Source organism: Cnephaeus nilssonii (assembly GCF_951640355.1).
Source record: "Cnephaeus nilssonii genome assembly, chromosome: 20".
In the NCBI taxonomy this organism is placed as follows: Eukaryota; Metazoa; Chordata; class Mammalia; order Chiroptera; family Vespertilionidae; genus Cnephaeus; species Cnephaeus nilssonii.
The window spans coordinates 45318993-45343711 of NC_137091.1; the positions used below are offsets into that span (position 1 = coordinate 45318993).

At 61.4% G+C, this 24719-nt stretch overlaps 1 protein-coding gene across 2 annotated transcripts; it reads left to right on the forward strand.

The window, feature by feature from the left end:
* Window positions 1-754: 754 nt before the first annotated feature.
* On the forward strand, window positions 755-23479 carry POLD1 (DNA polymerase delta 1, catalytic subunit). 2 transcript variants are annotated; one of them, XM_079800110.1, is made up of 27 exons: window positions 755-811; window positions 9621-9826; window positions 10173-10286; window positions 10956-11102; window positions 11187-11312; window positions 11383-11551; window positions 11641-11722; window positions 11792-11921; window positions 12350-12516; window positions 12808-12912; window positions 14510-14650; window positions 14732-14842; window positions 15216-15407; window positions 15523-15611; window positions 15683-15799; window positions 15966-16079; window positions 16369-16516; window positions 19193-19288; window positions 19373-19510; window positions 20340-20515; window positions 20770-20922; window positions 21035-21137; window positions 21873-22005; window positions 22092-22205; window positions 22528-22580; window positions 22662-22759; window positions 23285-23479. In XM_079800110.1, exons 2-27 carry the CDS (start codon window positions 9622-9624, stop codon window positions 23388-23390), a joined length of 3327 nt encoding a protein of 1108 aa, XP_079656236.1. In that variant the 5' UTR covers window positions 755-811; window position 9621; the 3' UTR covers window positions 23391-23479. The 2 variants fall into 2 exon arrangements, with proteins under 2 accessions (XP_079656236.1, XP_079656235.1); XM_079800109.1 differs by having other exon boundaries at window positions 11641-11921.
* The last annotated feature ends 1240 nt before the right edge of the window (window positions 23480-24719 follow it).

Sequence of the window (24719 nt, forward strand, 5' to 3'; positions counted from 1 at the left end):
TCCTAGCTGGGACCTAAACCTTGAGAACAAGGAGCCTGGGCCCCCACGATGTAGGGCACATGCCGGGTGTGGAAGGTGAGAGGCCCTGGTGAGTTCAGAATAGGGAGGGGCACCGAGGAGTTCTCTTAGCCGGATGGACAGCCCTGGTTGAGAGTGAAGGGGGTTTTGCTTAGAGAGATGGGCTGGTTACTGAAAGGTTATGTTGTTTGTGGGACGGGGGAGAGAGGACTGCAGAGATGAGAGTAGTTACAAATGGTGAGCTGGGCACCCCACTGGTATGCCCGCCACACGCTAGGTCTAGTTTACAGGTGGGGAAACGAGGCCGTGAGACCGAACAGATCAGGCCGGGACCTGAGCGCGTACAGCCCAGCTCCTGCAGGGAGGGCGGACGTCAGGCTGCCGGTGCAAGGATGGTCAGTGCGCAGGTGGTCCCCGCGGGCAGCAGGCGGGAGGGGTTGCGGAGGCTGCGCGCGCAGCGCCCGAGGGCTGGCGGGGGTGGTGCCTCAGGGTGGCTGCGCGCGCAGCGTTCACAAGGCCGCGAAGCTTCCGCGAGGAGGGGCGTGGCTTCGGGCCGCATAAGTCAACAGGGGGCGGGTTTTTGCGAGAATTTGCCTGCAATTGGAACGAGGGGGTGTGGCCTCTCCCCAATTGGAAGAACGGGGTGTGGCCAGGTGCTATGGTGGGCGTGGTCTCGCCCTATTTGGGCGGGAGGGGCGTGGCCGGCTCGGCGCGCTGCGCCTCTGGGCCTGCGCGCGCTGGAGTCAGGGGTCACGGCGGCGCAGTCCGTGGCGGGAAACGCTGTTTGAAGCGGGTGAGTGAAGGGACAAGGGGGATTGCCGAGGACCCTGCCAGGGGGCTTGGGGAGCCGGCACGTAGGCCTGAGAGAGGAGCGTGAGGGGTCGCTAGGGCGTGACGGCGGGAGGGACCCCCTTGGCTCGGGGGCGCGCGGAAGAGGGGCTGGGCGGGGGCGCGCGGGGAGATGACGGGGGCGGGGGTACCTTGGCCTGCACCTGGGGGCCCAGCGATGGGCACCCGGTCCCGGGGCGAGATGAGGCATGCACTCTGGACGCTCTTTGGGGCACCGGATCCCGGTGGCACTGGAGGACTGAAGTGTGCACGTGGGGGCATGGTGTTATTCTTTATTCACCAAATACTGAGTACTCGGTGCCAGGCAGTGTTATAGAAGCAGGGGCTGCTGCACGAACTAGTGAGAGAGGCTTCCTGCCTCAGGACAGGACAGTGAGTGGGCCAGTAATTAGTAGTAACGGCAAAGCAGTGCTTTCAGGCTGCGATGCCTTATCCGAAGTGGAGTAAGCCGGGTAGCCTGCTGCTTTGGCTGGAGTGGTCAGGAATGGCCTCTCCGGGGAGTGACATTGGAGAGAAGTCAGCTATGTAAAGAGACACCCGGGCAGAGGGACCATCATGAGCCGAGGCCCTGAGGTGGGAAGGGAACAGGTGAGGGTGGGGACGAGGCGGGGAAGCAGATCCTGTAGGGCCTTGTGAACCTTGCTGGGGGGGGGGGGGGGCTTTTATTCTGGGTTCAGTAGGGCGTCATGGGAGGTTTTCAGCCTTGGAGCCGCGTGAACCGCCCTAGTTTTGAGAAGCTCGCCTGCTGAGTGAAGATGGAATGGTAGCAGGAGCCAGGGTGGGAAGGAGGAAGACCAGGCAGGAGGCAAGCAGGCGGGAGGACTCTGCCAGGCTCAGCTTGTCTGTGGGGCTTGAGCCAGCAGGACGTGGGGCTGTTGGAAGCGGAGCAAGCGGCTGGATGGAGAAGGCTGAGGGAGAGCAGGTTTGCGGATGCCACTCTGCAGGCAGAGCTTAGATGGAGTGAGTGGCAGGGTGACGTCAGTGTCCTAGTGTTGCAGCCCCACCTACTCCAAGAATCTGTTGCTGCCATGTCTCAGTCTCCTCCACCTCCCCCCCCCCCCCCCCCCCCGCATCTCTTACAGAGGTTCCTTCCCCACTCGGGGCCTTTGCCACGCCCTTCCCTCCTGGGCAGTGCTCTTCCCTCTTCAGGCCTTCAGTCACTGCTCTGTGCCAGGCCCCTTGCTGGGCACGAGGGAACCAGTGAAAATTCAGTTCAGGCCGAAACCGGTTTGGCTCAGTGGATAGAGCGTCGGCCTGCGGACTGAAAGGTCCCAGGTTCGATTCCGGTCAAGTGCATGTACCTGGGTTGCGGGCACATCCCCAGTAGGGGGTGTGCAGGAGGCAGCTGATCGATGTTTCTCTCTCATCAGTGTTTCTGACTCTCTATCCCTCTCCCTTCCTCTCTGTAAAAAATCAATAAAATATATTTAAAAAAAAAAAAAGAAAATTCAGTTCAGGTGGGAGGAGGACAGGAACTGGGAGCTGGGGCTCAGGGAAGACTCACGGGTTGGTGACACTCGAGAGCAGTCTAAACTGGCACTGTGCTGGGCACCCCGACTTGAGCGAGACCCTGGGCCGATTTTGGGGGCGCTCACAGCCTGAAGCACTCCCAGCTTGGGGTGCACATGTGCAATAACAGAAGTAGCACAAGGCGCTGTGGGAGCCCCGAGGGGGCAGAGGGGCAGTCGGGAGGCCTTGAGCCACAGCGGAATCTCCGAGGATTCAGAGGAGTAAGGTGGCCGAGGAAAGGAGGAGGCCATGCCCTGTGCTGGGCGATGCGGGCGACTCAGAGAAGCGCCAGACCCTGCCTTGCGCTCTGAGGGGTCCCTGTCTGAGACACAGGCCCGATGGCCCCCGGCATGACAAGAGCAGCGGGAGTCAGGGAGGCCCAGTCTCTGCCCTGCTGGGCAGAGGGCAGTTCCCCTGTGTACCTTACCCGGCGCGCCCGGAGGCCGGCATTCTGGAGTACAGTGTGCCTGCCTGGCTTGGACCCTGGCTTTCCCTCTGAGCTGTCTGTGCCGCCTTGGGCCGGTAGCTTCACCTCTGGGCCTGGGTCCCAGTAATTGTGTGTGTTGGAGGGTAAGGACAGCACCGACCTCAGACCTCAAAAGTGTTTGTGACAATTCCATGAGTGCCCTCCATCATTCTTTTATTTTTTAAAAAATATATTTTTATTGATTTCAGAGAGGAAGGGGCAGAGAGAGAGAGAGAGAGAGAGATAGAAATATCAATGATGAGAGAGAATCATTGATCAGCTGTCTCTCGAACACCCCCTAATGGGGATTGAGCCAGCAACCCGGGCATGTGCCCTTGACTGGAATCGAACCTGGGACCCTTCAGTCCCCAGGCCTCCGCTCTATCCACTGAGCCAAACCAGCCAGGGCCCATCATTCTTTTGGAAGCTGTTTATTGAGCATGTGCTCTGTCCCCGGCGCTCGTCAGGGTGCGTGAGATGTAGCAGAAACAAAAGATAAGTCCCTGCTCTCAGAGCTCTGTTCTCCTTGTGGGGACAGGCCGTAAGTAAGACTGATGTGTAGTGGTTCTCAGACCTGAGCCCCGAGTGCTGGACCCCACTCCCGAGGGCCGGATTGAGTGGGTCTGGGCAGCGGCCTGAAAGTCAGCATTCCAACCAGTTCCCACCCAGAGCTCAAGCTGCTAATCCAGGGACCATACTTGCAGAACTCGGAGAACTGATACAGGGCACCAGACAGTGGTAAGTGGCATCAAGAAAAATAAAGCAGGGCCCTGACTGGTTTGGCTCAGTGGATAGGGCGTCGGCCTGTGGACTGAGGGTCCCAGGTTCGATTCCGGTCAAGGGCATGTACCTTGGTTGCGGGCACATCCCCAGTAGGGGGTTTGCAGGAGGCAGCTGATCAATGTTTCTCTCTCATCGATGTTTCTAACTATCCCTCTCCCTTCCTCTCTGTAAAAAAATCAATAAAATATATTTAAGAAAAAGAAAGCAGGGAAAAGGGTTGGAGAGGGTCAGGATGGGGCAGTGGGGTTGCCCTTTTAAACAGGCCTCACTGAGACTGTGATATTTGAACTAAGACCTGAAGGAGGGGAGGGAGGATGCCACAGCGCCATCTGGGGGAGAACAGTTGGCAGGGCAGAGGGAGCGGCCTGTGCAAAGGTCCTGAGGCAGGGACTAAGCCTGGAGCGTTTAAGGAGCCGAGAGGAGGCAAGTGGCTGGAGCCGAGTGAGCAGGGGGGAGAGAGTGGGAGGTGGTGGCTGAAAGGAAACGAAGCGATTGTGCAAGGTCTTGGGGGCCATGAAGCGGACTTTAACTCAGCATGAGATGGGCCCAGGGGTGGGCTCTGAGCAGAGGAGGGATGGGCTGATCTGACATATTTGTACAGGATCCTTCTGACTGCTGTGTGGAGAATACACTGAGGGGGGCAGGGTGGAATGAGGGAGCCCTGGAGAGGCTCTTTACTCATTCAACGGGTATTTCTCGAGGACCCTCTCTGTGTCAGGCACTTGTAGACTCCTGCCGTATTTCAGTAAACAAACAGACGATCCTGGCCATCACAGCTCATCTTCCAGCAGGGGGAGACAGACCAACAGCAATGCGCAAAATAAAGACGCCAGCAACAGTCTTAGAGAACAGAGGGGCCAGGCCAGTAGCTGGGGGCTGAGAAGCTGTGGGACTTAGGTCTCCCGGGAGGCAGAGCTGACGGGGTTTGCAGATAGAGTGAGCGCGTGGTCCGAGGGGAAGAGAGAAGTCGGGGTGACTCCACAGTTGTTGGCCTGATGGGAGCTGTCATTTATTGAATAGGGGGAGACCATGAGGTGCAAGGAGCAGGTTTGGGGGGAGATCAGGGGCTGGCTTTGGAGTCTGAGGTGCCCGAAGAGACAGCCTCCCAGTGGGCAGCTGGACCGGTCAGCCTGGAGCCCGAGGAGAGGTCTGGGCCAGAGGCACAAAGGCAGGAGCGATCGGCGTGGAGATGGCACTTCGCGCCATGAGGTGAGCCCCGGCTGGTGTGGCTCAGTTGGTTGGAGCATCCTCCCGCGCACCGGAAGGTTGTGGGTTCAGTTCCCATCAGGGCACATACCCAGGTTGCGGGTTTGATCCCTGGTCGGGGGAGAGCATACAAGAGGCAACCGATTGATGTTTCTCTTTTACATTGAAGCTTCTCTTTCTCCCTCTCCCTTTCTCTATCTCTAAAAGCAATTAAAAACACACACAAAAAACCCCCACAAAATGCCATGCGGTTAGGTGAAGTGCAGCGGGGACACTGAGGGAGTGCGGGTCACAGAGGAACCAGCACCTGACCCCAGTGGGCGCTCAGCGGGTGTTAGCGCTGCAGGCGCCGTCAGGCTCTGCTGCGGGAGGGCCGAGAAGGGGACAGAGCTGGCCAAGCTCCTTCCTGTCTGGTGCCAGGGCCCCTGAGGGGACACACAGGCCTCCTTCCTTCTAATGCTGCCCTCCCTGACGGTGCATTTAGGGTGGTGCCTGAATAGGGGCCTCACCAAGGAACCTCCACTTTGCTGCTGGTGACACCTCCCCTGCCCCACACCCCGCTGGCCATGGCCCGTTGACCCAGGGCAGCCAGTGGGCCCCCTGGTGCCTTTCTCTGCCAGGCCGGGCCTGGCCTCCCCTCTGGGCTCCTGTAAGCCCCTCAGCGTCCGGTGCCCCCCATTTTCTTAAACAACTTTTTGAGAACAAAAGATAACGCTCTAAGTACACCGTCGGTACCTTGCTTTCTCTCCCTAACAATGTGTCTTTGAGAGCCCTCCACATCAGTACACAGAGCGCTTCCTCATTCCTTTATCCAGCTGCATAATATTCCACCGGGCGGAATTAATGGGATTATTCAAACAGTCCCCCAGGGGAGAACATTTAGGTGGTTTCCAGTCTTTTGAGATGGCAAACAATGCCGCCGGAAATAACCTAGTAAATGCAGTTTTTCATCATGCCATAATATACCTGCAGCATAAACCCCTGGGTGTGGAATTATGGCCTCCCCCCCTTTTACATTTTTAATTGAGGTCTAATTTACATAAAGGGACATGCACGGTCTCAAGCGCACAGTTGGATGTACAGTATGTTTCCATCGCCCAGAACATTCCCCCGGGCCCCTCCCCAGTCAGTCTCTCACCAGGTGCAGCCACTAGCCTGATTTCTAGCACCAGAGGTTAGTCCAGTGGTCGGCAAACTCATTAGTCAACAGAGCCAAATATCAGCAGTACAACGATTGAAATTTCTTTGGAGAGCCGAAAACCGACTTCTGCGCATGGACCACGAAGTTTCAATCGCACTGTACGTGCGCGCCCGCATGTGGCTCACGAGCCACAGTTTGCCGACCACTGGGTTAGTCAATTCTAGAACTCTGCAATGCCGTCATATAACATATACTCAGTTTTTAAAAATTGGCGTGAGCCCGGGCCAGTGTGACTCGGGGATTAGAGTGTCAGCCTGCGCACTGAAGGGTCGCAGGCTCGATATCTGGTCACGGACACGTACCTGGGTTAGGGTTTGCTCCCCACCCCGATCAGGGAGCGTGCGGAAGGCACCAGTCGATGTGTCTCTCTCACATCAATGTTTCTCTCTCCTTCCCTCCCTCCCTTCCACTTTCTCTGAAAAGGAATGGGAACAATATCCTCAGGTGAAGATTAACAACAACAACAAAACAAAAAAAAAAAGGAAAGAAAATTGAGGTGAAATTAACTATTTTAAAGTGCACAGCCAGTGGCATTTAGGACATTCACAGTCTTGTGCAGCCACCACCTCTCTAGTTCTAGAACATTTCCGTTATCACAGAATGGAAGAACATTTCCATCACCCATTTGCCGTCACTCCCAACTTCCCCAGTGTGCGCTCGTGTGTCTGGCTTCTTTTACACCTGTTTGCGATACGTCCATCCTGTGTGTATATCAGTAACTGCCTCCTTTTTTTTTTTTCTTTTTAATATATATTTTATTTATTTTTTACAGAGAGGAAGGGAGAGGGAGAGAGAGTCAGAAACATCAATGAGAGAGAAACATCAATCAGCTGCCTCCTGCACACCTCCTACTGGGGATGTGCCCACAACCAAAGTACATGCCCTTGACCGGAATCGAACCTGGGACCCTTGAGTCCACGGGCCGACGCTCTATCCACTGAGCCACACCGGTTAGGGCGAACTGCGTCCTCTTTAATGCTGAGAAATAATTCCATTGTGGACCAGCATTTGCTGTAACACATCCCAGTCCAGAATTTTTCTGTGATGTCATGGTCTAGGCCAGTGGTCGGCAAACTGCAGCTCGCGAGCTACATGCGGCTCTTTGGCCCCTTGAGTTTTTAGCAAAGGCCAGCTTAGGAGTACCCTAATTAAGTTAATAACAATGTACCTACCTATATAGTTTAAGTTTAAAAAATTTGGCTCTCAAAAGAAATTTCAGTCGTTGTACTGTTGATATTTGGCTCTGTTGACTAATGAGTTTGCCGACCACTGGTCTAGGCTAAACTCTGTAACAAAGAGGTTCCAAGGCACAGTGACCCAGACAGGATACAAATCTGTTTATCCACATAATTATCCAAAGCTAGGCAGGTGTGCTCCAGAAGGCTGTTGAGGGCCCAGGTTCCTTCCATCTTGTAGCTCTGTGTTCCCTGCAATGTCGCCCTTGTCCTGGTGGTCAAGGTCGGCTCGTTGCACCACATTCACGCTCCAGCCATCTGGAAGAGGGAAGAAAGAGGATGGAGAGCAGGCTTCCTCTTCAGGCTGTCCTGAAAGTCGCCCTCCTTACAGTCACCCCAGGTCCATGAGCTAGGTAGGACTGGATCATGTGACCACCACCTAGCCGTGCATCCTGGGAAATGGAGTCTTGAGCTTGTCGGCTTGTGGTGCCTCCAAGACCAAGGATGTGTGGCAAAAAAAAAAGGACCAAAGAGAGACTGGATCTGGGGGATGGTTATGGGATCCAGAGGTGTTCCCTGGAACCTGGGACAGCTGATGTGTCCCTAACCCCCTCCTCCCTCCCATCTGGGTCTGGGGTCTGCTGTAGGTTTCTATAATCCTCTGTCTCAGCCACGGGAGACATGTACTATTTTACAATTCTTCATTTCTTTCTCTCTCTCCCCCCCCTCCCTCCCTCCCTTCCTTCCTTTTTTCCTTTCATATTAATCCTCATCCAAGGATATTTCCCATTGATGTTTAGAGACAGTGAAAGAGAGGAAGAGAGAGAGAAACATTTATGTGAGAAAGACACATTGATTGGTCGCCACTCGCACATGCCCCGACTGGGGCTGGGAATCAAAGCTGCAACTCAGGTCCCTGCCCTTGACTGGGAATGGATCTGGTGACCCTTCCGTGCACGGGCCAACACTATCCACTGAGCCACACCGGCTAGGGCTACCACTTTTTCTTTTTTAATAATTTCAAATGTATAGGAAGGTATACGACAAAGAGCACTTGTTTACCCTTCACCCAGCTTCACCTGTTTTCACATTTTACCCTGTTTATGTTTGATTTGCATGCACACTTTATTTGTTTATTTTTTTAAATATATTTTATTGATTTTTTTACAGAGAGGAAGGGAGAGGGATAGAGAGTTAGAAACATCGATGAGAGAGAAACATTGATCAGCTGCCTCCTGCACACCTCCCACTGGGGATATGCCCACAACCAAGGTACGTGCCCTTGACCGGAATTGAACCCGGGACCTTTCAGTCCGCAGGTCCACGCTCTATCCACTGAGCCAAACCGGTTTCGGCTTGCATGCACACTTTAAAAAAACACTTTCAGAATAGCTTGTGTACATCATGGCCATTTACCCCTGAATACTTGAGTGTGTATTTCCTTAGAATGTTCTCTTACTGAACCACAGTGAAGTTACCAAATCGAATAGGCTTAACCTGAGTACCGTCTTCACTCTACCAGAGGATATGTACCTTTATATCAATATATCTTGTCAAGCCCTAGCCGGTTTGGCTCAGTGGATAGAGCATTGGCCTTTGGACTCAAGGGTCCCAGGTTCGATTCTGGTCAAGGGCATGTACCTTGGTGGCGGGCACATCCCCAGTGGGGAGTGTGCAGGAGGCAGCTGACTGATGTTTCTCTCTTGTAGATGTTTCTAACTCTCTCTCCCTCACCCTTCCTCTCTGTAAAAAAATCAATAAAATATATTTTAAAAAAAGACATAGAAACATACGTAAGTTATGACTGATACGTGCCTATTACGTGTGGGAGTAGAGGGAGTGGAAGCAAAGGGGGCAGTACCTTGCGGCTTGGGGAGTCTGGGGGAACGGTTCACGTTCAAAATAAAAAGGGCTTTTGTTTTTGTGTTTGAACGGGATGGGAGCCTCTGAAGTGTGTTCGGCTGGGGCGGGCCCTGGTCAGATTGGTGTTTCGGGCCACTCCCTGGCGCCCGGCACCGGGACTGGCCCGAAGGAGGCACTTCCCAGCCGCTTGGTGAACAGGCCTGGCCAGTGGGTGATGATGGGTGATGGGTAGGCGAGGGTATCGAGGGCATCTGGTAGGAAAGAAAGGGGTGAGCTAAGGACCAAGCCTGTGCCGGAGAGGGGGCCAGGGCGTGCGGGGCCCATGACATCGGTCTGCAGGGGCCAAGCGGACGGGTGAAGGATGTGGGGGGCTCGGGCACGCGAGGGAAGGGCTAGGCGGGTGGCAGTGGGTGTAGTGACACTGATGGTGCCTGCGCGTCTGGGTGCGCCAGCCCCTGTGAGCCTGCAGGTGGAGGCCCTCTGAGGCCCTGGGTGCGGGGGAGGCCGAGGGGAAGACAGGAGCCCTCACCCCGCCCCCACTGGCCCCCAGGATGTATGACAAGCGGCGGCCGGGCCCGGGGGCCGGGGCCGGGGCGCCCCCGAAGCGGGCCCGCGGGGGCCTCTGGGATGAGGATGAGGCCCCTCGGCCATCCCAGTTTGAGGAGGAGCTGGCGCTGATGGAGGAGATGGAGGCCGAGCGCAGGCTGCAGGAGCTGGAGGAGGAGCTGCAGTCGGCCCAGGAGGGGGCTGCCGAGCGTGAGACCTGGAGTGGGAGCCCCCGCACCCCCGCCCTTCTTGCCTCTGAACTGAGAGTCAGCCACAGAGCTGACCTGTAAACTCTGACCTCTGGCCCACTTTGAGCTCCACAAAGGGCTGACCTTTGACCCCATGCCAGTATGCCCCCTCTGTTGCCTGCTGCTTTTACCCTGACCTTGACCCCTCGACTTGGCAATCTCTTCCGAGTTTCCCGCCTGATCTACACCACCACCTCCACTTGACTTTCCTTTTGTATTTTGGGAAGCCTCCTGGGCTGGGCCGGGAGGGCGGGCGGTTACTTAGGTCTGAGGGAGGATCACTGAGCACCTTGTTACCCCCCCCCCAGGGCACTTCTCCCCGACAGCCAGAGATGCCCGCTGGCTTCGGCCCTCCCCACCCCCCCTGGACCCCCAGACAGAACCCCTCATCTTCCAGCAGTTGGAGATCGACCATTATGTGGGTGAGTTTGGGGCCAGGCCCGGTGGGTGGCAGGTGGGGCCCCGGGCTCCTGGGCGGAGGGGGGCCCGGGTCAGCCCCTCTGGCTCCGTGTGGGAGGAGCTGTCCCAGGCAGTCCCCACTGTGAGACCAGGGCTGTGTGAGGGAGGGACAGGGCTGGGGCTGCCCAGGCTGGGCAGCGAGGAGTCTGGCGAGGGGGTCAGGGTGCATGTGCCAGGGGCTCGGGGGGGGGGGGGATGACTGCAAAGGGGCAGCTCAAGGGAGCTATTTAGAATGACAGCTAGCCATTTTGGCCCAGTGGATAGAGCGTCAGACCGAGGACTGAAGGGTCCCAGGTTCGATTCCGGTCAAGGGCATGGACCTCAGTTGCAGGGGTTGCAGGTCGATCCCCAATTTTGGTGGTGATTGCACAAACCTACACCCGTGTTCAAATTCCTAACATCACATACAACACGTCAAGTCGATTTTCCTTTCTCAGAGATTTTTTTTTCTTTCACAAACAGGCGGGGCTCCCTCTAGCTGTGGGTGGGCAGTGGGCCACAGGGGCAGGTGGAAGGAGAAGGGCCGAGACGCCGTGCGGAAGCTGGTGGGGGCTGAAGGGCTTCGAGCTGCAGGAGTGGGGGCCGTGCTCCCCGTGCAGGAGGGACACCTGCCTCCCCTGTCACACCCCCAGGCCCAGCACAGCCCCTGCCCGGGGCGCCTCCGCCATCCCACAGCTCCGTGCCCGTGCTCCGCGCCTTTGGGGTCACCGATGAGGGCGTCTCCGTCTGCTGCCACATCCACGGCTTCGCCCCCTATTTCTACACCCCAGCGCCCCCGGGTGAGTGGCCCCGGCCCAGACGATGCCTCTGACTCCTGACCCCCTGGCGGCCCCTGCGCCCCTGACCAGCCCTCCCACCCCCAGGTTTTGGGCCCGAGCACCTGGGGGACCTGCAGCGGGAGCTGAACGGGGCCATCAGCCGGGACCAGCGCGCGGGGAAGGAGCTCAAGGGGCCGGCCGTGCTGGCCGTGGAGCTGTGCTCCCGGGAGAGTGAGTGCCGCCCGGGGCTGAGCCGGTGGGGTCCCTCCGGGCCGGTGCCAGCCTCCTCTGTCCCCCGCAGGCATGTTCGGGTACCATGGGCGCGGCCCCTCGCCGTTCCTGCGCATCACCCTGGCACTGCCCCGCCTCGTGGCCCCCGCCCGCCGCCTCCTGGAGCAGGGAGTCCGTGTGGCAGGCCTGGGCACCCCCAGCTTTGCACCCTACGAGGCCAACGTTGACTTTGAGATCCGGTACCAGCCCCCACCTCGCTTCTCCTCCCCCCCCCCCCCGCCCCACTCCCCCCAGGTGGTCTCGGCCCACTGACCTCATCCCCCTCCAGGTTCATGGTGGACGCGGACATCGTGGGCTGCAATTGGCTGGAACTGCCTGCTGGGAAATACGTCCTGAGGCCGGAGGGGAAGGTAGGAACCTGCCAGGGGTGCGGGACGGAGCCGGGGACCCAGCAGCCACTGACACGCCTGTCCCCACAGGCCACACTGTGTCAGCTGGAGGCAGATGTACTGTGGTCAGACGTGGTCAGTCACCCGCCCGAAGGGGAGTGGCAGCGGATCGCACCCCTGCGGGTGCTCAGCTTCGACATCGAGTGCGCTGGCCGCAAAGGTCTGCCCCAGGCCGTGGGCTCCCCTCCCCTCCCTTTAGATCAGTGACTTGCCAGCCTCCCCCGGGGAGCCCCTGTGCTTCTGGGGGAAGAGGAAGTAAACATGCAGGTGCTCGGGTCATTGTAAGATGCCAGGGTGGTGGCGGCGTGAGGGGGCTTCAGACGGGGTGGGGGTGGGGAGAGCATATTCCCCCCCCTCCCCCCCGCAGCGAGAGCAGCAAGTGCAAAGGTCCTGGGGCAGGACCATCCCCATCTGTGTGGGGGAGAGAAGGCGGGAAATGAAGGCAGAGAGAGGGCAGCCAGGATGGATCTGGCGGGGTCTGTGGGCAGTCAGGACAGAGAGGGGAGATTTAGAGGTGTAGCCCCCTGGTGTGTCCTGAGGGTGAGGAGGGGTCAGGTCCCTACATCCCCTCCTTGCCTCCCTGAGCAGGCATCTTCCCCGAGCCCGAGCGGGACCCCGTGATCCAGATCTGCTCGCTGGGCCTGCGCTGGGGCGAGCCCGAGCCCTTCCTGCGCCTGGCGCTCACCCTGCGGCCCTGCGCCCCCATCCTGGGGGCCCAGGTGCAGAGCTACGAGCGGGAGGAGGAGCTGCTCCAGGTGACTCTTGTTCCTCGTCCCCCCGCTTTCCTGCGCACCCCCGGCCCGAACCTTCATAGCCCGGGCTTGAGGCCATTTTCTGAGCTCTCCTGATCCTGAGACTCACATCCAAGAGTTCGGATCCCTTCACATGGAGGGGAGAACGGTTATTTCCAGAAGCACCACCAGCGGGAGGGCTCCAGGACTGCTCTGGGGGCTTCCAGAACATTCCAGGAGCGGGAGGGACCGTGGTAGGGGTGTGACCGGGAGGACAAGCAGAGTGACCCTGCGTGTGCCTCCGCCCCCTGCCAGGCCTGGTCGAACTTCATCTGCACCGTAGACCCCGACGTGATCACCGGCTACAACATCCAGAACTTCGACCTTCCGTACCTCATCACCCGGGCCCAGCACCTCAAGGTAGGGCAGGCCACGCCACGGCGGGGTGGGGGGTGGGCTTGCCTCAGACAACACCTACACCTCCCTCTCCCCGCCCCCTCGCCCCCGTGGCTCTGTCCCCACTGAGGTCCACCTGGCTCTGCACCTGCCGCCCAGCAGCTCCAGTCCCTGCTCTGCTCAGAGTCCAGGTCACCGGGTGCGTGCGGACGCTAGGAGGGTGTTTATGTTAGGCAACAGAAGGCTTGTGCCTTCAGAGGTCAGGCTGCGTGTGCAGGGTGCAGGGCCTGATCTAGGCTTTCACACACGTCAGCAACAAATAAGGAAATGGGGCCCTGGCTGGTTGGCTCAGTGGTTAGAGTGTTGGCCCCTGGACCAAAGGGTCACAGGTTCTATTCCCGGTCAAGGGCACATACCTCAGGTGCAGGTTCCCCAGCCCCCGTAGGGGCACTTGCAGGAGGCATCCAATCTATATGTCTCTCTCACGTCGGTGTTTCTCTCTCTCCCTCTCCTTCCTCCCTTCCATCTCCCCCACCCCACCCCGCCTCCTTCCCCTCCACTCTCTAGAAATCAGTGGAAAAAATATCCTCGGGTGAGGATTAAAAAATAATAATAAACAAAACAAGGAAATGGGTTCCTGGCCAGTGTGGCTCAGTTGGTCACATGTTTTGTGCATGGAAAGGTTGCCGGTTCGATTCCCAGTCCGGGCACATGCCCGGGTTGTGGGCTCGATTCCTGGTGGGGTGCATGCAGGAGGCAGCTGATGAGTGTTCTGCTCTCACATCAATGTTTCTCTCTCTTCCCACCCCTTCCTCTCTCTCTAAAAATCAATTAAAAGAATCTTTTAAAAAACCAATAAGGAAAGAGGGGGTGTTCCTTGAAGAATGTGGTGAACCCAGATGCTTATTGCACTCGGCTCAGGGTGTGAGGTGTGTCAGTTCACCAGGCTGCCTGGAGGCTGGGAGTCCCAGATCCGGGGCCGCAGGCTCAGTGCCCTCTGGGCCTCTCCGGCGTCTGGTGGCCTCGGGGTTCCTGGGTTTAGATGGCCTTCTCCCGCCTCTGCTGCGCCCTGCCTCTGCACCTGTCTGCTCAAGTCGCCCCTTGTCCTGAGCATCTAGGCGTATTGGGTCAGGGCCCGCCCCGCTCTGCCCCATTGCTCCAGCCCAGCTCAGGCCGCTGCTCTCTCTCTGGTCACTCCCAGGCCACCGTCTCCAGGGCAGACGCCTCTCCTGACCCCAGACCTGGTTCTCTGTGCCAACCCTGTGCTCCCACCCGGCCCTTCCCCACCCCCACCCCGTGCACCCGCCACCTTCCCGCTGAGCTGAGCATCATCCCTTCCGCTCCTCCGCTCCCCATCTGGGCAGCCCTCCAGCCATTTGGAGCCGTCTTTGCCCCCTTTACCCTCAGCCCTCAGGCCCCTGGCTCTCCCTGTCCGGTCTCCTGTCCTCCCCTCTAGTCCACACCCGCCCAGCCCCCCCTGCCCCCCGTCCCCTCCCAGCCAGAAGAGCTGTGTTGTGGGGAGTGTCATGGGTGGTCTGGTCTCCATTCCGCTGGCACAGGCCTGGGAGTCCCGGGTCAGGCGCCCGACCCCGTCCGCAGCTCCCACCTGCTGTGCCCTCAGGTGCAGGGGTTCCCCTTCCTGGGCCGTGTGGCTGGCCTCCGCTCCACCATCCGGGACTCGTCCTTCCAGTCGAAGCAGACCGGCCGGCGGGACAGCAAGGTGGTCAGCATGGTGGGCCGCGTGCAGATGGACATGCTGCAGGTGCGGCCGGGCCGGTGGGCGGGGCGTGTCCTTGTGGGGCCGCTGCCCGGGGCCTGTGCCCACCCTGCGCCTCCGCCCCAGGTGCTGCTGCGGGAGTACAAGCTCCGCTCCTACACGCTCAACGCCGTGAGCTTCCACTTCCTGGGGGAGCAGAAGGAGGACGTGCAGCACAGCATCATCACCGACCTGCAGGTGACCCTCAGCCGGGACCTCTGACCCCACCTCCTGCCCCTGGTCTCTCACCTCTGCCCCGTCTCTGACCTCTGACCCCACCTCCTGCCCCTGATCTACTCCTCTGACCTCAGCCTTCCACCCGACTTCCTGACCTTGGACTTCAACCTCCCACCTGTGCTCCTGACCTTCACCTTGTCCTCCTGCCCCTAACCGCTGACCCCGCCCTGCAGATGTCACTATTTCTGCCGACTCTCATGACCTTGATTCTGTTCTCGTCCACACCAGCCTCTCAGACTCCCTCCCACCTGTCAACTCCCTGACCTCTGCCTGCTCCCCGCCCAGACCCCGGCCCTCTCCCTGCCCCCCTGACGCCATCGGTGCCTGTCCCCAGAACGGGAACGACCAGACGCGCCGCCGCCTGGCCGTGTACTGCCTCAAGGACGCCTTCCTGCCGCTGCGGCTGCTGGAGCGGCTCATGGTGCTGGTGAACGCCATGGAGATGGCGCGCGTCACCGGCGTGCCCCTCGGCTACCTGCTCACCCGCGGCCAGCAGGTCAAGGTGGTGTCGCAGCTGCTGCGGCAGGTCAGTGGCAGAGCCCCGGCGGGTCTCGGTCCCAGCGGCGGCCCCTCCCTCTGCCTGTTCCCCTGGGGCTGCCCTGTCCGCGCCCACCCTCCGTTTCCTGCCTTCTCCCCCCCAGGCCATGCGCGAGGGGCTGCTGATGCCCGTGGTGAAGACAGAGGGCGGCGAGGACTACACGGGAGCCACGGTCATCGAGCCCCTTAAAGGGTGAGGCCCCTGGCCGGGCGGGGCTGGTGTGGGGTGGCGAGGGGTCTCGCCCTTACTGCTGGCACTCCCAGGTACTACGACGTCCCCATCACCACCCTGGACTTCTCCTCGCTGTACCCGTCCATCATGATGGCCCACAACCTGTGCTACACCACGCTCCTGCGGCCCGGCGCTGCCCAGAAACTGGGGTACGAAACGGGGGTATGGCGCCCTCTGTGGCATGAGGGCCCCAAGACCATCGGGCCGGGCTCAGGCGGGTTGGGTGGGGAACAGAAATAGTGGGAAGGGGAGAGGCAAGAGTGGGGGGGGGCGAGGAGGAGGCCGGGCGTCACCCCCTGCCATCCCCCGACCCAGCCTGACTGAGGACCAGTTCATCAAGACGCCCACCGGGGACGAGTTTGTGAAGACGTCGGTGCGGAAGGGGCTGCTGCCCCAGATCCTGGAGAACCTGCTCAGCGCCCGGAAGAGGTGGGCTCCGGCGCCCCCCCCTGCTGAGGCTCCCTCGTGGGTCCCCCTGTCCCTCCTGGGTCCCCCCTGCGCTGCTGGGCACCTTCCCTTTGTCTGTGTGGGAATTAGAACAGGTCGCCCCTCCGGGCAGCTCCCCGTCGCCCCTGTGCCCGCCGCCCTGTGCAGTGCCCGGCCCACACAGCCACACACGCCTTTCCGGAGAGGCGCCCTGACTGCGTGCCCAGACCCGGGCTTCGTCTCCCCGCGACCTGGGACGCCCCCTGAGTGCCCGTGCTCCCCCCCCTCCCAGGGCCAAGGCCGAGCTGGCCAAGGAGACAGACCCCCTGCGGCGGCAGGTCCTGGACGGGCGGCAGCTGGCGCTAAAAGTGAGCGCCAACTCTGTGTACGGCTTCACTGGCGCGCAGGTGGGCAAGCTGCCGTGCCTGGAGATCTCCCAGGTGAGTGCTCAGGCCCCACGGTGGGCGCTGGGGGCAGGCAGCACCCTCCTGGGACAGCGGTCGGCAAACTCATTAGTCACCAGAGCCAAATAGCAACAGGACAACGATTGAAATTTCTTTGGAGAGCCAAATTTTTTAAACTTAAACTCCTTCTAACGTCACTTCTTCAAAATAGACTCGCCCAGGCCGTGGTATTTTGTGGAAGAGCCACACTCAAGGGGCCAAAGAGCCGCATGTGGCTCGCGAGCCGCAGTTTGCCGACCACAGTCCTGGGAGAACCAGGGCCCACGTGGAGGGGCCGCCTCCGGAGGTCAGGGCCCAGGTCGCCCCGCTCGCCAGCCTTTTGGAGAGGGTGCTTGAGTGATGGGTCCGTTCCGTTGTTCACCAAATGCTTGCCAGACTGCCAGCGGTTGGGCCTTGTGCCCTGTGGGTCCAGAGGTGGCAAGGCCAGTGCAAGTTCCTGCCCTCATGCAGCGCCCAGCCCATCGGGGACACAGAGGCCCGCGGGCGTGAGTGTGCACGGGAAGGCAGTCATCTCCAAGGGCCCGCAGACACACGAGCAGGGGCGGAACCAGGTGGGGTGGGGCCGGGCGGGCAGAGGCCGAGGGCCGTGGGGGAGAGCAGCGGCTTTGCTCATTCTTCATCTGCCACCGTCACCCCCATGTCCCCAGCAGCTGCACCCCAGCCCACATCCTCCCCGGTCCCCATGGGGGTGGGGGAGTGGAGGGCAGGCCCCCCTCCCTCCTGCTCAGGGGCGAACAAGGCCAGGCTCTGCTGGGGGTGGGGGCCCGGGGGCAGGGCTGGGGGTCACCCAAAAGCACAGTCAGGCTCGCCCTTGGTCACCATCAGATTAGACATGAGGGTCCCCCCTCCTGCCCCAGCTCTGAGGACCCCACTGAGGATGTTCAGTGGGTGCTTGGTTAGTGCTCCGCTCTGAGAAGGAACTGGGCCCGTGGCCTCGCTCCCCACCCACAGTAGCATCCTAGGCCTGTTTACCGGAGGCAGCTGTGCTCCTGGGACAGGAAAACAGATCCCCAGTGAGACCACAGAGGCTCTGAGGTTCTGCCCAGCTGGGAGCGGCGCCTCAGCTCACGGCCTGAGAGGTCCTTCAGAAAGTCTTCCTGTCCAGACTTGGTTACCTCCAGCCACGGGGAGCTCCCTCCCTGCCTGGCCGTTGTGTCAGGCCTCATGCACCTCTAGGCGAAAGGCTTGGAGGAATTCCCACCCACCTGCAGTTAGTGGTGCCCCGAGACCCCGCAGATGCAGTGACTCACTGGGAGGATCCAGAGCACTCAGAAAAGCCACGTCCTCACAGTTACGATTTGATACAGTGAAAGGAGAGCGGTTAAAATCAGCCGAAGGAGAAGGGCCGTGGGGCAGGGCCCGGGAGACCAGGCACAGCGTCCGTTGTCTCCAGGGGGGTCGTGCGGACTGCTGATTCCTCCCGTCGGTGGTGCGAGACGGCATCCCCGGGTGAGGCCCACAGGGACGCTCGTCCCGCCAGTGTTTCTATTGGAGGCTGGTCCCGTCGGCAGGGCTGACCCCTGTGTGGCTGACCTGGGTCCTCAGCCCACGTAGAGGTCAAGCTGATGCCATGTGGCCCCAGGCGAGCAAAGACTCTTACCAGGCAGGACATTCCAAGGGCTAGAAGCTCACCCCCAGGGGCTAACCACACACCACGGGCCCCTCCGTCCCTGGGCCTCCCTCAGCCGCCGGGGTGTTTGGCGCTGAGGCTTTAGCCCCTGAGCAAGGCCAGGTGGGGAATGCAGCTCTGCTCCCCCGGGGCGCGGGGCCCCCTCGGTGAGGACTGCCGCTTCCTGGCCCTGTCTCTAGGTCTTTTCCCTCTCAGTCCCTTCCCTGTTTCTTAGCTTCTTTCCGTATTTCTGTCGCAAGTTTTTGGGAGCAGGGGGATGGAATCCTTTAAAAATACACAATCATTCCAGAAAAAAAATTGGAAAGCAAAAGGAACATGGAACAGGTGGAACAAATAAAAGGCTGGTTAAGTAAAGTGGTGGGTTGAAGTCCAGATCGAATGAGCAATTACACTAAATGTAAGTGGCCTACATGCTCTAGTTAAAAGACAAAGCTTTTCTGGCTGGCTCCAAACAAACAAAAACAGAAGAGTCACCCCCGTCTTCCCTCGCGTGTGCCCCTCCTCCCTCCCCCAGGCTCAGTTTCCTTATCGGTAAAGTAAGGCTGTTGGGAAGGTATGGTTTCTTCACGGAGCCAGTGCCAACCCCTGCCTGGGGGCATTGGACTGTGTAGTGTCCTTCCCAGTTGCTCAAAGATGGGGGCTGGGGGAGGGTGGCCCTGCTGACTTTGAGGGAAGGGGCCATGAATATCGGTGGTCTTGCACCACGAAGAGCTGCCTGCCATGTCACCACATGTCACGGCACCCCCACGGAGAGAGAGACCCCGAGCTGATGGCTGCTTCTGGCTCCAGCACCTCCACTTGATGCAGTCCGTTCCTCCTCTGTGCCAGGAGTCCGCTCTTCCCAACAGACCGTTAAGGAGCAGCTTCGTAGCCCCACTTTACAGATTTGGAAACTGAGGCACAGATAGATAGGATGGCTTGCCCAAGCCCACACCTACAAGAAGCCGTGGAGGTGGGACCCCAAGTTCGTGTCCACTGCACAGGGCTCCTGGGCCCTCACTGTGTGATTATCTCCCCGACAGAGCGTCACGGGGTTTGGCCGCCAGATGATTGAGAAAACAAAACAGCTGGTGGAGTCCAAGTACACCGTGGAGAACGGCTACAGCGCCAGCGCCAAGGTCAGGGGCCACCCTGCCCGCTGCCCGGAGTGGGCCTGGTGCGGGGAGCACGGGGCCTCTCGGTCACACGCCCCTCCCCACCAGGTGGTGTACGGCGACACCGACTCCGTCATGTGCCGGTTTGGCGTCTCCTCTGTGGCGGAAGCGATGGCTCTGGGGCGGGAGGCCGCGGACTGGGTGTCCGGCCACTTCCCCTCGCCCATCCGGCTGGAGTTTGAGAAGGTACGGTGAGGGTCTTGGCAGTTTCGGGGGGGCCTCTTTCTCAGGGTGCCTGCAAAGCTCACAGATGCCTACATATGGGGTTCCCCCGGTCAGCATCTGGGAAACCCAGTGTTCGCAGGGTCTCCCTTTTGGGGTGCTGATCGGGGTACTCTGGGTGTCCCGTTCTTTGGGTTCATGGGCCCCAGGGTCAAGGTATTTTGCTGCCGGATCCTCCTGAGTTTGGGGCCTTGGCTATCGAAACCGCCAAAGCCTGGACTCTGCACGCTGCGTGCTGTTTTGTGACAGTCGGGGCGTCTCTGGTGTGGAGTTTCCCTGTACCTGTGGGGGGGCGGGGACTCTGACGGGCCAGGCCTGGGTCAGGGAGCCATTGTCTGGGGCTCTCAACGGACTTTATCCCCAGGGTTCAAACCAGGTCAGGTCAGGGGCACCCCTGCACTTGGATTCAGAGCCTCCCAGTTTGGGGAGGGCTCTGCCTCGGGGCTCACTCTGGGCCTTCGTCTCCTCTCTGGGGGTGCCCCCATCTGCCTCAGTTCTGCCCCAGACCCAGATTTGGGGCTTCCAAGGCTTTAGCCCAGAGTCTGGATCTCATGTTTAGGGCCTGTTTCTAGGTTTGTCCAGCCTCTGTTTTAGACTTGGGGACCCTGGTCTGGGGTTCCCCGGAAAGCTGAGGGTGTTCCCGAGCTCAGGTGTTGGGGTCTCAGGGTCCAGTCCCCCAAGCATCCCAATCCCACATCGCAGGAACCACACCTGTCTGTCACTTTCTGGGGGGGGTGTCTCAGGATTGGACACCCTGCAGTCTCAGGGGCCTCAGCCATGGGTCCCCCCCCAGGTCTACTTCCCTTACCTGCTCATCAGCAAGAAGCGCTACGCTGGCCTGCTCTTCTCCTCCCGGCCGGACACCCATGACCGAATGGACTGCAAGGGCCTGGAGGCTGTGCGCAGGGACAACTGCCCCCTGGTGGCCAACCTCGTCACCGCCTCACTTCGCCGCCTGCTCATTGACCGGTGTGTGGATGAGACCCCTGAGTCCAGACCCCAGCCCTCCGCCCTCAGACCCGGAGCCCAGCCCCTCCTCCCTCGGGGACACAGGGCTCAGGCCCGTTTTTCCTCAGTGAGAAGCGGTGGAAAGAGTGTGGGGCTGGACAGCTGTGGGGTCCTGGACCTCAGCCCCGGAGCCCGTCCTGGTCCCCAGCCTTGGGGGCGTGGAGGTGCCAGCCGGGCCCTCAGCAGCCACTGGTGATGCCCCATCTGGCCCACAGAGACCCCGCGGGTGCCGTGTCCCACGCACAGGACGTCATCTCGGACCTGCTGTGCAACCGCATCGACATCTCGCAGCTGGTCATCACCAAGGAGCTGACCCGCGCGGCCGCGGACTACGCCGGCAAGCAGGCCCACGTGGAGCTGGCCGAGAGGTCCGCCGGGGGCCCGGCCGTCCAGAAATAGCCCCTCCAGCCCGCTGCGCCCACCACTTCCTGGCCCCGCCCACCTGCCGTCCACCTGCCCTCACCCACCGTCTCCCCGCAGGATGAGGAAGCGGGACCCCGGGAGCGCGCCCAGCCTGGGAGACCGGGTCCCCTACGTGATCATCGGGGCCGCCAAGGGCGTGGCTGCCTACATGAAGTCCGAGGTCAGGCCCACCTGGCTGCCCGCCGCCAGCCCGCCCGCTCTCACTTCTGCTTTCCGCGGTGGGAAGGTGTTTCCCTCTGCGGCCCCGCGGGGCCCTGCCCGCCGCCCCAGCACACCCGGGCGTCGGCTCCAGGGTGCTCTGCTCCCAGGCCGCCTGTGCCCTCTGGAGGGTGCCCCTACCCCCGTGTCTGACCTCTCCCTCGCTCCCCCTTGCGAGGGGTTCAGCCTCGCTGCACAGGGCGTCCCGCCTTCTCTCTCTGTGTCTGTGTCCCTTCTGTCTCCTTGGCCCTCCTCCAGCCTCTGGGTCCCTTAGATCTATACCCTCCTCCATCCTGCCCAGACGTCTGTAACCTCTGACCCCCACACCCCATCCTCCTCAGTCCCTCGTTCCTATCCAGCCTCTGACCCAGTTCTTGTCCCCCTTCATCCTTCATCGCTGTGACCTCTGACCCTTCCTTGAATACCTGAGGGCCCCGCCTGTGGACCTCAGCATGGATCACAGACCCTGTGGCCAGGGACCCCCAGGGACCTATGACCTCATCCCAACCTCCCTCCCCCTTCCTTGATGCTGCTCCCCGCAGGGCAGCGCTGTGCCCAGGGGACTGCCCCACACCATGGTCCCAATCACGGCTGGGGGAGCCCTCTGTTCTCAGAGCCTGTCACCCCGGTGTCCTCTGTCCCAGCCCCAGTCCCCCCACTGCTCTGGTCCTGGTGTGACCCTGCGCTCTGCCCGCAGGACCCCCTGTTCGTGCTGGAGCACAGCCTGCCCATCGACACGCAGTACTACCTGGAGCAGCAGCTCGCCAAGCCGCTCCTGCGCATCTTCGAGCCCATCCTGGGCGAGGGCCGCGCCGAGGCCGTGCTGCTGCGTAAGGGATGCCCCGGGTGGGGGGGGGGCAGGGGTGCCTGGGACTGGGGGCACCAGCCCACGCCTGTTCTCACCCCTCACCTGCAGGGGGGGACCACACACGATGCAAGACCGTGCTCACCGGCAAGGTGGGCGGCCTCCTGGCCTTCGCCAAGCGGCAGAGCTGCTGCATCGGCTGCCGCACTGTCCTCAGCCACCAGGGTGAGCGGGCCCAGCCCTGCCCCCCGCCCTCTACCCACCTCCGCTGGCGCCCGCGGTCCCCGGCCCCTGCCCACAAGCTAGCACGGCTGCCCAGATAGGGTCTCCCCTGGGTGGGGGTCTCCTCTCTGTAGTCACCCCAAGAGGGTCCCGGCCCCCCACCCCAGGAGTTCCCCAGGGAGTTTTCCCCGCACACTCTCTCCCTTGTTCTCCGTCTGTGGGGACTTTCAGAAGTCGGGATGGGCAGCGGGCGGGGAAGGGGCAGGGGTGGGGTAGCCTGGGCCCTGGCTCGGCCCCAGCTCCCCCGTGCCCCCCCCTCCCCCAGGAGCCGTGTGCAAGTACTGCAAGCCCCGGGAGTCGGAGCTGTATCAGAAGGAGGTGAGGCTCGGGGAGGGTTGGGGCGAGGGGCCAGCCTGGGCTGCTGCTGAGCCCCCCGTCCGTCCGTCCGTCCGTCCGCAGGTGTCACACCTGAACGCCCTTGAGGAGCGCTTCTCGCGCCTGTGGACGCAGTGCCAGCGCTGTCAGGGCAGCCTGCACGAGGACGTCATCTGCACCAGGTGCGCAGCCTGTGCCCCGGGCCCTCGGGGAGCTGGGCCCCCACTCCAGGGTCCCAGGCAGCCCCACGCCCACATCCCCTTCCGGCTGCAGAGCCCCCCTCACCCTCAGCGTCATGGCTGCAAAGCGGCCGTGCTCACCCAGCCCTCCCAGGGGTCGGGGTGGGGAGCTGCTGGGTGGGGCAGGGTCGGGCGCCCAGGATCTGCCCCGGGGGAGATGGCTGCACCGACCCCCTCCCCCAGGGTGGGGCCGGGCTTTCCCCAGGGAACGGGTGGGCGGGGCGGGTTCCCACGCCAGGTGACAGGTGATATACGGCTGGTGGCCCAGCGCCTCCTCGGGCACCCGCTGTTATCGCTCCCCCCCCCCATGCCCGCTGAGCAAACAGCCCCACACGGGAGGGGGGCGGGTGGGCGGCAGGCCGGGGCCAAAGTCCTGGGAACGGTCCGCTCCATCCCTGGGCTGGGCATCGGGCCTGGTGCAGCCCGGCAGCAGCCCTGGCCCTGACCCGCCCGCCCGCCCGCCCGCAGCCGGGACTGCCCCATCTTCTACATGCGCAAGAAGGTGCGGAAGGACCTGGAGGACCAGGAGCAGCTGCTGAGGCGCTTTGGGCCCCCTGGCCCCGAGGCCTGGTGACCTCTGACCTCCGCGGGCTTCCCAGGCGGGCCTTGCCGGGTGGGACCGGTGGAGAACTAATAAAGTTTGGACCTTTTGTTACCTGGTGCTTTGTGATTGGTGTCTGGGGGCGGGGACAAAGTCCACGGTCAGGCCCTGACCCCCAAACCCCCACTGGACCGCCTCCCCTCTGTGCAGGACACCTGGGCTCCCGCCCCGCTGCCAGCCCTCACAGGCCCTCCACCCTGTCCCCCTGGCCTGCCCGTCTCCCCCGGAGCCTGAGCGGGCATCTCCGGGCACCCACCCCCTGCCCACAGCTCCGCTCTGCCCAGCGCGCCCTCCCTGCGGCAGCTGGCCCTCCAGGTGCTGGCGTTTCCTCCAGGCCTGGGGCAGCCCCGGCTCGCAGGCTCCCACTCCCCACGACCCAGGGGACCCCCCTCCCGCATCGCACACCCACGATGTTTCCACCTTCGGGTCCTCATCCGCTTTGGGCCTGGGTTTTCCTCAGGGACACGCCCCCCTGCTTGTGACCCCCCCACTTTACTGACCAAGGACCCCCTTTAGGGCCCCCCAAATCCAGCTCCTCTCATTTCCACCCCTCAGGGTTACCCCCGCTCCCAACTGTGGGGATCCCCAAATCCAGCCGGCTCCTGGGCCCGCCCTCCCCACCACGTGACCAAGAGGTTGTGCAATCCAGCCCCCTCCCCTGACCCCCTCCCTGAGGGGATTTTCGAGGAGGGCTGAGCTCAGGCACCCCTGCCCCCAGGGGGCCGGGCCAAGGTATAAATAGGGGTGGCGGCTGCGCCCGGCAGTGAACCAGCCCAGCACCGCCATGCTCGCCCTGGAGGCTGCACAGTGAGTGGGGCCCCTAAACCTGCACATGGGACCCCGGCCCCCCCACCCCTGCCCGCCTGCCAGGCCTCCCCCAGCGGTGGTCCCCGCTGTCAGCCCCACTGGGGGGTGTCCACGCTCGCTCCTGCCCCTCTGGGTCTCTCTTCCCTCCCACCTCTGATTCTCCATCCTCCTCCTGTCTCCCTCTGGACCCCACGGACCCCTCCTGGGAGACTTGCCTCCCCCGCCACCCACCCTCTCCCCCGCCGACATCTCCAGGGCCCTCCACCCTGTTCCCCTGACACCCCCTGGTCTCCCTGGTCCCCCCGATCCCCCTGGTCCCCCCGCTCCCTGTGTCTCTGTGTTCTGCCTCCACTTTACGCTTCTGGGTCTCCTTTGCCTCTTGCTCCCTCTGTCCCTCTCAGCCTCTTTCCAATTCTGTCCACCTGTCTTACTTCTGTCCCCCTTTTCTCCCCCACCCCATCCCTCTGTCTCCGGGCTCAGTAAATACTTCTGCAT

Bases quoted from the DNA above. Each gene is read 5' to 3' on its own strand.
- POLD1 (XM_079800109.1), top strand. From the start codon at position 9,622: ATGTATGACAAGCGGCGGCCGGGCCCGGGGGCCGGGGCCGGGGCGCCC. The intron at 12,913-14,509 runs GTAGGGCAGGCC...CTGTGCCCTCAG, and splicing joins CCCGGGCCCAGCACCTCAAG to GTGCAGGGGTTCCCCTTCCT. The intron at 16,080-16,368 runs GTGGGCTCCGGC...CCCCCCTCCCAG, and splicing joins CTGCTCAGCGCCCGGAAGAG to GGCCAAGGCCGAGCTGGCCA.